The sequence below is a fragment of the Rhagoletis zephyria genome, unplaced genomic scaffold (genome assembly GCF_001687245.7).
Source record: "Rhagoletis zephyria isolate East Lansing unplaced genomic scaffold, Rhagoletis_zephyria_1.1 Rzeph_scaffold_00490, whole genome shotgun sequence".
In the NCBI taxonomy this organism is placed as follows: domain Eukaryota; kingdom Metazoa; phylum Arthropoda; class Insecta; order Diptera; family Tephritidae; genus Rhagoletis; species Rhagoletis zephyria.
Genome location: NW_016157574.1, coordinates 109,356 through 123,765, shown reverse-complemented (window position 1 = coordinate 123,765; position 14,410 = coordinate 109,356). Strand labels below are relative to the sequence as shown.

Genomic DNA, 14,410 nt, shown 5'->3' with positions numbered 1-14,410 from the left:
AAAAAAAAAATTGGAAATAAATAAATGATCCCATGTTCTATTTGACAAAACCGACTTAACCCCAAAATAACCATCTTGAAATTCTTTCTTTCCGATATTCTGAGCTTAAAAAAAACGTTTAAAAGAGCTACTTGAGACAGATTACCAAGGCTAATATTGTCGATTTAAAAGTAGAACAACCAATATTTATATCGACAAGACTGTGGATCACCTGGTCCCGAAGTAAGCTAATCTTTTCAGTAACTGTAGAGTTTAGCAAAAGTCCGCACTTCTCGCGGAGGATATTTTGTCTAAACACATTCTATGTTGCTTGGTCGAACCATTTCGATTCCCTAATGGATCTACCAATTGCGCTTATGGCAGCTCCTGATAGGCCGGTTAGTTGTGCTACCAGGTGTTTTCCTAATGTTTTGTGTCTAATATTCGAAAGACGTGGATATTCACAAAGGAAATGCTGGAAACTTTCTTCGCTATCGTCTAGTTGACAGCTGTAGCAAATCATATTATGGGTTAGAACTATTTTTGCCGCATTTTTGCCTATGGTCTAGTGCCCCGTGATGGTGGCTACAATTCTGAATACCTATAGCCTGGATCTGCCAGTTAGGCCATAGTTTTCTCGATATCTTACAAGTCCGTTTATTTGACCACCTGTGTCCAGCCAGTTAAAGGAAATACGTAGTAATCTCTCTTGGACTATTCTAAGGGAGCAAGAAAGTGCCACAACTCGTGATTAATCTAAACCGGTCCTGCCATTGCCAGCTCATCCGCCTTCTCATTGCCTTCTATATTCCTATGTCCGGGAGCCCAGACAAGAGAGACGTTAGTTGACTGAGACACTCAGTATCACTTTGCATTGCCAATAGCGCCGCCTGCCTGTCAGATTATATTGTAGCTTTACTCTTGTACCCGACCCTATTGCCTAGGATTTTATAGGCTTCTAGGATACCTAGAACTTCCGCTTGGAAGATGCTTGTATAATTTCCCATTCGCAGAGACACGGCGACACCGAGTTCCTCGGAGTAGACTCCCGCTCCTAGACTGCAGTCCATCTTGGATCCATCGGTGTATAGAGAGATCGCTTCTCGGTGGGCCACTCGGCCTCTTCTCCAGTCCCTTCTGGATGAAGTCCAAATTGCCTACCATATAGTCTGTCGTCAACCCATGTCCGAAGTCTCTAGTCCCCTAAAGGCCTGACTCTGAGTCTGACCGCCTATTTCATAGCCATTTCTTTCAGGTGGAGATCAATAGGCTAGAGAGGAATGGGCCTGTAGCTGCTATTACAACATGATCCGTCTACACCTAAAGATTAAAGTGGCTTAGACTCTTCAGCGTAGTCCGTCTTGTTTCTTCTACATACTAAAGTATGCCTCGATTTCTTAGTAGCGCTAATATCTTTTTAGCTCATAAATGAATAAGGAAATAGAACTACTATTAATGGACTACTCATTCAGTGCAGTCGCCTTTCAAACTATGTAGCTATTAGTCCGGCTTCTTGGATCTCGTCGTTCGTATAAGGCTAATGTTCAGCATATTTTATCATTCTTCCTATCGTTTTCTCATTAAAAAAAAACAAGCAAAAAAAGGTACTACGAAATCATCGAAACCACTGAAGGCTTTAGAAGACCAATAAAAAGTTTATATAAACAGTCGGAACTATTTGTGTTTTACAATAAATAAATTCTTCCAGAACCGTTACAAAAGTAAGAGTTCAGAGCCTTTCAAAATGTATAGAAATTTCATGCCGGTAACACCCTAAAGCTTGGTCATGTCGTTCGAATGGACACCGACGCTCCAGCTCTGAAAGTATTCAACTCGGAACCCGCTGGTGGTAGTAGAGGAAGAGGAAGCTCCCCACTGAGATGGAAAGACCAGGTGGTGTCACCTGTTACTCCTTACTTACAGAAAAGAAACGACTGGCGTGCTTTGTTGAACTCGGTCAAAATCGCTTAGGCGATTACAGCGCCAAATAAGAAGAAGAAGAAGAACACCCTAAACATAGTCCACGGGACGAGTTTTTAAAGCATAGAGTAAAATCTCTTCCTAATGGTCGTTTATATAGGCCGGTGGAGCTCAAAGCAGCACCAAAGCTCTAAACACTTTAAAGCTCTTATGTAAAGTAAAATCTCTCTCTAATCGGCACTGATATAGACACGCAAGGGGTGAAAGCTATTCTCGGCCCACACTGCTATAGGAAAATTGTTCCTAAAAGTTGACAAAAAATGCTCACTTAGTGTATATGTCTTTAAGTAAAAAACAACGAGCAAACACTTCCATCGAAGTGTTGCCAATTCAAATTATTTAAGTTGATAGCCAAGCGTTGAAACCATAAGTGTAATCCAGTGCCAAAAAAGTACTTTCCGATTAAATGCCTGCAAATAAAAAAGTAAAGTAAATAAACTCTAAGACAAAACGAAAGGTGTGCGCATACATTTGTACATACATACATGGCATTTCATAAGGACGATTTGAAGGAGATTGCAGCTGCCTACAACGTGTGCCAAGCAACAGCCGCTAATAAAAAGTTTGAAAATAGCCGTAAAGGTATCCCAAATGCGGACATTAAACCCAAAATTCGCCCTTTTTTCCTTCATAAAAATTCAGCAACGCCAATGAAGTTTCTCATACAAAAGCAAAAAGGTTACATCAGGTTGTAGTAATAAATTGAAATAAATTAAAAATGTGCAAGTACATTTTTTAATTACTTTCCACATGTTTGTACATACAAATGTATGCACGCCTGCGTAAAAATATGCAAATGAAAAGGCAATTTTCTGCGCATAATTTTATTTATTTTTCGGATGAACGAGTAATATACCAAAAACATTTAAACAGCTTATTTTCACAAGGATAATGAAACTAATGTTGGTGCTTTTATATTTACTCTTCTCGTAAAAGTATTGTGAGTGTGTGTATCCATTACATTAGCCATTCACCGCCGCATAAAGAAAAAAATTGCTAAGCCAGTGTGCGCATGCGCGAAGTATTAAAAGGTGTAGGCGAGGATAACATGTCATATCAAACGGTTATATGCGAGCAGACAATTTTTTTGGTTGAGTAACTTTTTCGTTTGTCGCTTTTGCTTAGCTTAGCATGTTTGTTTTTGCTTATTTGCAAATATTTCGTTTTAAATTTGGGCAGTCAAGTGAAAAAGGTTAAATTTTTTATTTTTTTCCACTTCAGCTTTGTAAATTTTTTTTTTGAAAAATAAAATTTATCCCCGATAAAAGTCTATCCCAAACAATGATATACATAATATTTTTTTGAGTTTTTATATATTTTTTTCTAAAAGAACTATAGTAGATTTAAATTTGTATTAAAAAAAATTACATACAAATTAAGAGGCTCTCTACAAAAATTGATATATAAAAAATTGTATATAATTTTTTTAATTTCATCAAAACTATTCCTTTTCATGTATACATTCAAATCTTTCCACAAATGCGGATTTTCCAAATATCTCATGTGTATAAACATATTTTGTTATTGAAATCTTTGATAATTTTTTTAACTTCGCTATAGGACTTTTCTTTTTAAATATGCAATTACAAAAATTAATGAAAATAAAGTTTATCCTATACAAAAATGTATCAAAAAAATTATCTAAATAGGTATAATATTATTATATTAGTTTTTAAAATAATTTTTCAGTTTCTGCCTAAAAAACTTTGTTTTTAATTTGTCATTAAAAAAAATAAAAAGTTATCTTCAAAATTTTTTTTTTCAATTTTATCACAGAAAAACGTTTTTTTTTGTTAATTGCAAAATATCTTTTGAGTTTTTTAAATTTAATAATTTAAAATTTTTGATTATTTTCGCAGCAAAAAATATTTGGCAGCTCTCCGTTCCAAAACCAGAACGTGGTAATTAAAAGTTGTTCTTTAATACATTTTTTTGATTTGTAAATATGTATTGTACATATATTTTTATTATCTTTTTTATTGAAAGTAAAGGGTTTTTAGCAGCTTTTTGTTCTGAAAAACCAAAATTTCGAAATTAAAAGTTAATTTATTGTTTTTGATGACGAATTTTTGGTACTGCAGGTTTATATTTTTCGAAAGAAATTAATATTTTAGCAGTTTTATTTTAAAAAGAAGGAAGAAAATGTTCAATTCCTTTTTAAGTTCTTATATTTTTTAATGTTTTTCCAGTTATTATTTTTTATCTGCAACTCAATTGACTAAAAACACTTTAAAGTTTGAAAATTATTTAATTTTTTTTTTTAATTTTCCTTGTAATCCCTTTAACCGCTCGAAAAATCTCAATATTAATTTAATACATGTTACTTATTTCCCCTTTCCTTTATAACCTTAAAGAAATATTTTATATTTTTTCAAATTTTAAGGCCTTCGGCCTTCTTCTTATCCTGGATGATCTTTAGAATGATTATTTTATAATACATTTTTGTTTTATATCTACCTTAATATTTAAATATTTTTTCGAACGAAAAAAATTTGGAATTTTTTGTTCGAAACAAAAAAATGATTCTCCTCTTTTCATTATTAAAGATTTTTTTAATTTTCTAAAGCCTTCCCTTTATTCTATATTATCATGATACATACTTTTGATTTCAGTAATTTTTTAATATTGAATTTTTGCTTACTTAATTTTTAAATATTTTATTTTATTTTATAAAGATCTTTCACATGTGTTATTTTTTTATAAAACACATACACATATAGTCAGTAAATTGTCACATACAATAGTACTTTCGAAATACATCTTCAATTTAAATTTTTAAATACTTTGAATGCTTATTAAAAAAAATTGTTTTTTTTTCAAATTAAAAAATTAAAGTTTACATTCAAAATTTTAAAGTTTGGGAAATTTTATAGTTTTGGAAAATTTTGTTAAAACATATTCTTATTTTTCCCCCTACATTTTTTTAAGAAAATTGCGGTAAATCAAATTTTTAGATATCATCCTTCGCCCTACGAAGTCACGATTCGTAGATGCCTGTTGTACAAAATACTACAACAAAAGAAAATTAGATACAGCACGCGCCCCGCCAACGCACAAAGCCCTCGCTCAAATTGTATACTTATAAATATCCCGTACTAAATGTGTGTTTGTACGCCTACGTGTACATATGTACATATGTACACACACATATAGCTACGCTTCTTTGAATGTGTAGGCACCCACCACCTTTGGCAAAATACCGTTCGTTTGATCCTGCTACGGCTTTGTTGAATCCTTTTTTGCAGATCCTACTTATCCGCGACGCATATGTTGCGCCACGTAGAGCTAAGCTGTGCGCAGGCGCATCGAAAAAAATATTCAAGCAACAACCAAAAAAAAAACAAATAAAATGTACCAATAAAAATTACGGCACAAAGACAAGCAAAGAGAAAAGAAATTGGGGACAGGTGTAAAATTTCGCAATGTGAACGCGAAGGCGCAGACGGTCAATTAAAAAGTTGAAACCTAAAGTAATCAAAATTTTATTATAAGAGTAGTGCACAAAAATAATATTTGCAGGAAATTATAAGAGATAACAAAAAATAAAATAAAAATAAAAGCATCGCAAAATAATAGTGGCATGCCATCAGCTAAGCTTAAAACTACCTGAAAAAAATATTCATATTTTCTTGCGCTGTACAAACTTTGAAATACGAAAAGAAAACTACATACAAATATAAAATAAATAAAATAAAAAAACCTACAGCCATTTATTAGCTCACTTTTAATTTAAACCTCCCCACTCATTATTACTAGCTGTCCGCCTTTCTTCACTTTCTTATTTATAATTTTGCTTTTGTTTCTTTTTGCATGCATTGATCCTTCGTCAAGCTGACTATCGCATCGCCGCTACACATGTCCTTTTTCACCTACCCAATAAGCTCGATATTAATTCGATGCGTTGTATGTGTGTGTGTCTGTATGTATTTACTTAGATAAATATGATTGCTTATAATTACATATACATATACATCCATATGTATAATTTTCGGCAAATTTCGTTTGCGTGCCACAATACCTTCTTGCCGCAATCCTCTCTGATCCTTCGCGATCTGTTGATCCTGCCGCTTTATTGCTGATTATCCTTACGGTCGTTGGCCGAGTAGGAAAGCCTGTGCGTGCCAAAACTTCATTATGCACATAAACACACCTACTTTCGGCTGAACCCAGCAAGGATACGAAAGCGCTGACTATCCAATTAAAGAGTAAATGAAATCGAGAACATAAGAATTTTGGTCAAGCATGCTTCATGCTTTATATTTCGTCTTGTGTCAGCTCTTTGAATGAACGTTTGACGAGGCATCCTGAGGAATCCGAAGAGTGAGAGCAGGATTGTGAACCAAGATATATTGAATCATGTTTGCAGCTTTTTGATGTCCAAGCAACTTTGCTCGTGGACCTCACAGTTTGCTGCACAGAAACATTTGAGAATTTCGGCTGAAAAAAAGTTGAGTCAGCGAGTCAGCGCTAGCTCGTTAATTGTGTGTGCATGGCTACTAATCTTCCGTCGGACATAACTTCGGTTGTAGGGCTATCGTTCCGAAGACATCCACGTACATTGTAGGTGATTACTACAAACTCAATTTGTGGTTGCCCAGTGAAATCGACCGGTCTGAGTGTGGTAACGAAGTCTTCTAAGAAGGAACTAACCCCCATGAAATAATCGCACCGTCTGTAGTGACAAAAATCCTTCGCAGCAGGATCAACGGATTTTAACCTCCCACAGAAATCCCAGTTTCTTTAAGCGCTTCATGTGTCTCCTAAAATTTTTGCTTTGGATTGAGGCAACATATTCGTCCATCAAATAGGACGAAATAAATTGATGATCAAATCTCTTGGATAACCAGATCCAAGGATAACCGGATCCAGGATCGAATTTTTGCTTCATAAGCTGGTAGCTGTTATCGATTTCTCGACGTCCTATTTATTACTCTTTTATCTTATCCCTTCCATCGCAACTCTTTAGTAACTTTTTGTTTCTTACTTCAACCAGCGGCATGGAGTCTCGTTCCAGCAATACGCGTCCGGAAATTTCCGTGTTATAACTTTGGATTATGGGCAGCTCTCATTCGTGTCTTAGTGTTTGAAAGAAATCGTCTACCAGGCCCGACGCTTACTACAAGACACGCTGTTGTACAAACGTTGAAACTCTGATGTGGTCGTAAACCAAAACCGTCGGCTTAGCCGTCGGATTACCGACCTTAACTACATTATCGAAGGCCTCGTTGCAGGTTTTTCGCTCTGACTTGGTACTTCTTAATTTCCTACCATATTGCAGAATGGGCACTATGAAATCCCAGCTCCGAGACAGCCTGTGGACGTTTGGTGACAAAGACGGGAAGTTCCCAGCTAATCTCGAATGAAATCAATCCTTCGGTGGGTAGCGTGACTGTCCCAGCGCTATGTTACTGAAACCAAAGACCGTCGAGAAAATGAGTACTTCGAAACCTGAAACAAATGGTGCTGCGAGATTAAATCTCCACAAGAGGATAGTCTTTGATTTCGAACATTCAGAGGCTGAAGAACAAACATTCATACGGGTGTGAAGTTTTTGAGATTGAAAGTGAAAGCCTTAAAGATCCTACTTACATCTTAATTTCTTACCATATTTCGGTGGTCATCCGGAAAAATCCCGGCTCCTAGACTGAGTTGTGTACCAAAGACATCTTCGGGTAGACGGATGCGGTACGCGCAACAACAGATACCATCTGAAACCAGAGCTGCTCTAAATCCGATCTGGAAAGTTCACGCGGAAGCGAAGCTAAATGACTCAATAGAAGAGACTATATATATTGTAGACAAACTGCAATGAAATAATCACAAAAATGCATGTAGTTTACCTAGTCTGGAGCGCCTTCAAAAGGACAAAAGGGTATGTAAATAAGTACTTGCCAGAGTTCTTAAAAAAGAGCCTTGACAAAGCGGCCAGCAATTTAAGGAGCTACATAAATTTAAACACAGCTTTCTCCGAGCGCCTGTTTCATACTCATAAACACACCATTGTAAGGTCGGCTAACATTACCTACTGGGTTCGGAAAGAAAATAAAACAAACATTTTTATGACCCAGCATTTTGTTTCCGCGCATGCGCGTGCGATCATTGACTTTTGTCAGGCAATCGTTATCCCCTATTTCGTTTTTATTTCGGCACTCAACAACTGCAACTGACTAACTAGCGCTTTGAGCCCTCAGCGCACCACCTAGCTTGCCACATATTGTTGTGGTGGTACGCGGCAACGCCGCCGCAGTAGATTGCAAAAGGCGTCGTCTGATAGGCTTTGAATTCTATAGTAGATCGCTTGAGTCCCTTTAAATAGCAAGCGTAAAATGCGTATAAACTTAAGTATTTTAACTACTATTTACTAATTGCTCTGAATAGCTGAACTGCTTCGGAGCTCGTAAGTAGTTATGGGTAGGTATATAGCTCAGACCGTCAAGGGTAACGACAAATGCCTTAACAATTGCTTAATTCATTGCTTTAACGCTTTTAATTACACGAATTATTGATCCTAAAAAATTTAAACTTTATTGTCAATTAGCGTAAATTAAAATTTTTAAATGTAGACTTGGAGTGAAAATGTTCTGGAGCAAGAGGCGTAGGCACAATGAGTGCAATGACGTAGAAGAGCTGCAAAACACTCGTCACTTGAATGAGCACTAAAATACAGATCGACCATGGATGTACTAAACTTGGATATGCACTGCTTGCTCCGTTTGGTATCTGAACAAATCAGTTACGTAAATTTTTCGAAAGCATAAGGTTTTATAGACTCTCTGGTCTAAATAGATGTATTTGGAAAGAAACATTAGTAAACTTTTTTTATGGATAGATCAAAACTTGACGGACGGGTCTGTGAAGGTACATATCTTCTGTCGCGAACCCCCCATCAATTTGACATTAAGGCTGCCGAACGACTTATTTTAGCCTATTTTAGGCAAGAAAAGCCGACAGTAACCAAGCAGTCGGTAAGCTGCTAAAATTGGCTACGATAGGAGTTCTTGAAAGGCAGATGAGTATCACAGCCCTGAGCTTCCTTATGTTAAACTTAAATCTAAAAGGGGGGACCATTGATTGACTGCTTTGACGATACGATTGCATCGGATACTGATTTAATGAATGTGAGTCACAGGTCACAGTGGTAATTTTTTCAGAACATTTTTGGCTGACGAACTGGCTAAGGAAGACATCCTTGCGGTGGTCTCAACTATCACCAAGGAAAGGGTGGGAGTGCCTTTAACCACCAGTTGACTCCTCTTTGATATCATTTCAGTAAGCGTTGTGTGAAAACACAAACATATGCTGCGCCAATTTTTTTTTTGGACCAGGTTGGACCAAAGATGATCAAGAAAAATTCCGGGTCATTTACAAAGTCGCAACTCTCACTGTTTATCTCGATTGGTTCCCAGATGAAGATATTTTTTGAGAGCACTTCTGTAATCAAAACAGTGTCGACGGTGATGTCCAACTCTCCTTGTGTACAAGGCGGCCGGCAAGGTCGCAGGAAGTAGCCAGGTCCTTCTGCCCGTGGTCCTTTTTCCTAGTCATCGACTACACGCTTCCATAATGGGAGTTCAGTACGTTCAGTTATTTCTTCCCTGGACACTGCGTTTCTGAAGCCATTTGAAGAATACCGTTCTGCGACCAAGACATTTACACACCTCCGAATCGTGGTTACACTCGGAATCGCCACTTGGCGATTGCTTTGATCACCCAATGTTTTTCTTAGCTCACATTCCTAAACACTGCCTTTAATTAAGCGTCCAAATGGGGAGGTACCTTAGGAAGTACTCTTACGCTTATATTTACATTGTCTAACAGAGGCTTTGCGAAGGAACTTTTTCTATGGGAAAGTGCCCATAAAGACCGACTGTTGTAAATCTTATGCTTCTTGAGAGTTTCTTCAGACTATTAAAGATTTATGGGGATTTTTTCAGAACTTTGTATGTTTTACTTTTCGGAGGCTACATGTGGTTTTTTTTTTGGAGTATGCATAAGCCCTCTGTGCTTGTTTCGGACCTTTAGGAATTCTTTAATCTACTTTTCGGGAAATTCTCTTTTTCGGGATTTTTGGTATCTCTACAAATTTTTCGCGAACTTTTCGGATCTTTTCCACGTTTTCTGAAACTTTTCGAGAATCTTTCTGGCTTAGTTTTTCGGTATCGAGATTCTTTGTATTTTTAACTGCCGGTATTTTTCGGCAACTTTTGGCATTTTGTCCAGCTTTTTCGCGTTTTAATTTGAGGGATCTTGTGGATTTTTCCGAGACTTTTTTCGAGCTTTCGGGATAATTTCGAAATCCTCTAGATTTTAACGAGACTTTTCGTTACTCTTGCTGTTTTATTTTTTGTTATTTTTTTCGGGAGCTCTTGAAGCTTTTTGTATTTAATTTTCAGGGACCTTGTGTTTTTTTCTGCACTTTTTGGAATGTTTTCGTTACTTTCTAGTTTTTTTGGATCGTTTGGGGTATTTGTGAGTTTTTTTTTATAACTTTTCGGACTCTTTCGGAATCCTTGTATTTTACTTTTCCGGTTTGGTTTTTTGCAATTTTTTTGAGATACTTCGTGTTTTATTTTCGGTGATCTTGCAGGAAGTTTTTCGGGAACTTTCGGAATCCGTCAAAATGTTTTCTGCGATTTCTGCATTATTTGGAAGCATTTCGGAGGTCCTCGTTTTGGGGTGTTTTTTCGGTTATTTTTTTAGGGGTTTTCAGGATCTTCGGGACTTTTCGGAATACTTTATTGGAGTTACTGTATTATTATTTTTTTTTTGTAGGTCTGGGGATTTTCGTAAGTCTTCGTGTTTATTACAGGGTTTTTACAGGGATCTTGTAAAATTTTTTCGGAATAATTTCGTTTCTCCCAAAATTTTCTGGGCACTTCGGTGCATTTGGAAGTTTTTTTATAACTTTTCGTATTTTTTCGGCCTCTTTCAGAGTTCCTCGTATTTTACTCTCCCGGGGTAACCTTTTTGGGTTTTTTCGTAACCCTCCGTAATTATTTTAAGTAACATTGTGGGTAATTTTTCGGGAATTTCGTTGGAACAATACGAATTTTTTGAGTGTTTTCATTCGTCTGACACCAACATCAGCTTTGTTGATTAGAATTGAGCTTATTTAGAGCAAAATCAGAAAGTCCTACCCCGAAACTAGAGCTTCGTGCTACCACTCGTCTACGCGATACTGATGATCTTTTACCAACCTGTCTTGCTTTCTCGTACCTCGTTCTACAAGTCCCTTGAGTCCTACTAAAAACAAACAAATGGCCACACCAGTGCTGGTCTATCCCCAACCGAGGCAATGAAACCAACATTTGCTTTGTTTGTTTAATTTTACGCTTTCGTCTTAGCCGCAGGACAAAATGTACATATGTATGAGTCGCTACCGCGGCCATGGCAGTGATAACGGTATGCGTAGAGAAATTCGTGACGCAAAAATGAGTAAAAGCAAAAATATATATTTAAGTAGTATGTAAGGTGGAAATAAATCGGTCAGCCAAGCGAACAAGCATGCGTTGGACTAATGTGCGCAGGTGCAGCTGAGTTGGCAGACGCCAAGCCGGCAAACGGACAGACGGACAGACGGACGATGAAGGCAAAAAGTGAAGCAGCAGTAGATTGAGAAATGTTTCTTCTTCTTAACTTATAAATGGTATTTAGTCTTTATCGCTCTGAACCCTGTTGTTGTTTTCCCCACGTTTTTTTTATTGTTTCATTAACTTTTGTAGGTATTTGAAGAAACACACAACGAATGTGTGCAATTTTGGGTTGCATTTTTTTATGACCGCATTCACATTCGTATTCGCAATGGCAATCGCATGTACAGCTAATGAACTCTGCGCTGCTTGGCTACACTGGGTCCTTTTTGATCCTTCTGATTGTTTTAGTCCTTCGGCCATACACTCTACGTCTAACAATCAAAAATTGCACATTTCAACTTTGCATGACCGTGTATGCAAGCACTTTCGTGCTTATCTCTCTTTGGCATTGCATAAAAAACAACAACAAAAATAAAGCGCTGTACGCTTGCCGCCTGGCGACTGATTGCGTCGGCGATTGTGTTGCGCCAGTCGTCAATGCATCTGCTAATTAATTTCCATTCAGCAACTAAGTATACGGCAAAATGCAAAGATAAGTACGCCGGTGTGTGTGTGTGTGTGTGCCTTTGTCTTTGTTTTGCATTGACAAAGCACTTTGCACATGCAACGGCAACTCACAACGGTTAACGCCCACCTCATTTATTGACCACGCCTAGTTTTTAAAGTCTTTACGAGTAGTATTGACTGTTGTTTTTTTTATATCTTCAAAACTTTCGGCCTGCTTTCGTGCTTTGCTCAGTGTTGTACATTTCACATGCAATATTTGGTTAATATTCTTTTGATCAATCTCATTTGCATAATTACTTTCTTAACTCTGGTGTAGAGTCGATGAGAGGACCGCCCTATTGGCTGACGCATGCTATGAAATGTCTCCAATTAATTCATTTCTTTTTTTTACTTTCTTAGCTGCGGATGTCGAGTCGGATGTGAGATTGGCTAAACCTTCCCATGTTTCAAAGTCCATCTCATTCATCTTTGAGACCTAAAATGCCATAGCAGGCTAACAGATCAAAGGTGGTATCATCCCTCGCAGTGGTATCGGAACTGGAGCAAAGCTGATGGCCGCAGCCCGCTGCCAGACCCTATCCTCGTGGCCGTACGTTCTTGAAGGACTGCTTGACCTGATTGGCTGCTCCTCATCTTTGAGTCCGTTGAAAAACGTACTAGTTCTTATCTTATCTTTTGTCTTCGAGTTATTCGGAGTTGTCTTCCCGTCTAGGTCAAATTTGTCGGTAAAGGCCATCTGCAGTACCGTGGTTTTTGGCCGATTGCAACTTCCTCATACGCGCCTCGTTGAGCTAGCTCTTTCCGGTTTCTTGCCTTGGGAGCAATTTATATCGGCTGTGGCTTGACCCGCTTTCTCCTTTGTGGCACTTCCAGAGGACACTGCACCTTGCATAGAACTTATCTTCTTTGCAAATGAAATCTTTATACCTCTTTATACCTTTTCGTGAAAGCAATAATGCATTTTTCACATTCGTCAGGAATGAAATCGTTAACTTATAGTGGTTTATTATAGCCTTCTTAGTTTGGCAAAGCTCCTTTTTCACCTTCTGCCTCTGGCAGATGGATATCCAAGCCACAACATCACAGCTTGGGAGCCAATATTTTTGACGTTGCTTACCTGTGACAACAATTTCGAAGATTCGGCATCCGACGGCCTGACCCCGCTAGGCTTCTTTTCTGCGGGTGATTGCTTATCCAAAGTAAGCTTGGAGACACCTATCCCTACACCCTATCTTCCTGCCGAGTAGCATTCGTATGCTGCGCAGCCCGTGGTTCCACTGCAGACTCTGAGATGTTGCTGGATATTGACCGCAGGTGACCTTCTTGCATGCCGCCTGCCACCCACCGCATGTTCTGGCTATCCAAAAATCTGTAACATAATGTTCTCATCCTTACTGATTCCATCCATATGGACACCTCCTGTCTGGCGGGGGTAATGGCCACCCGGCTATACGAGAAAGTGACAAGCTACTCCCCTTGACTGTGACGTTAGCTGCTATGCTTCAACCCTTTCGGGACCGTAAGCCTACAATTAAAAGTATACCCAACGAATTAAGAACCTCCTAATTTTTATAATCAGTTAAAAGAAATATTTTTTTACTATTCAATTTCCTCGAAACTTTTTTCTATAAAATTTTTTTCACACAAAAATTGTTTTTGTTTCTATAATTTTTTTAGCTAAAGCTAAAATATTTTTTCCAGAAATAACTGTTTCCTTACTAAAAATTTTTTGAATAGATAATTATTTTCCGAAAAAATGTTTTTTTTTTAAATAATAAAAAAATTTATTTTTTACATTAAATACTCGTTTTACTTAAAACCTCATTTTTATAAATTTCTTCCAAAGTTTTTTTATCCCTATAAATATTTATAACTGCTTTTTTCCAAGCGTAATTTTTTCTTATTTGTAGTAAATTTTTCTAGTTCTGGTAATAAATTTATTTCTAAATTTTTTTGATAATAGCCAAATAGTTACTATGTAAAAATGAGTCACATATATAAAAAGCAAAAAACTTGAAAATGAGTGGAGGACCCCTCTTGGTCACGAAAGAGTTTTAAGGCGGCTGTCTTCGGCTTTTAGCAAACACTTCTATCTGTAAAAAAAAAACACACTACGAAAGTTAGGCAGATGTATTGATTTTCTAACTTCCAGAGATTTAGAGGAGACGACTGTTCCAATACCGCTTTCCATTTTACAACCATCGACGTACATATGATGCATCCATCGCAGAGAAAAAGCCCGAAGTTCCTGTGAAATTCTACTTCAGTTCGTTTATAATCTGTGTCTTGACATAGTTCGCTAGATAGTCTGTAAAAGTATTGCGGTCAACGGGGGGCAAGCTCTCCAGCTT

General features: G+C 37.4%; 1 protein-coding gene across 1 annotated transcript in view; it reads right to left on the bottom strand.

Moving 5' to 3' along the window:
- The window catches only part of LOC108359921 (mediator of RNA polymerase II transcription subunit 12-like), a gene marked incomplete at its 3' end in the record, with an annotated part of 133,375 nt that extends 120,850 nt beyond the window's left edge, over nt 1–12,525 (bottom strand). Inside the window, exons 1-2 of the mRNA XM_017611998.1 lie at nt 12,451–12,525; nt 2,096–2,129 (exon numbers count right to left, since the gene is read on the bottom strand). Of these exons, the coding sequence (XP_017467487.1) occupies nt 2,096–2,129; nt 12,451–12,525 (109 nt within the window). The remainder of the gene's footprint in view (nt 1–2,095; nt 2,130–12,450) is intronic.
- Nucleotides 12,526–14,410: the final 1,885 nt, after the last annotated feature.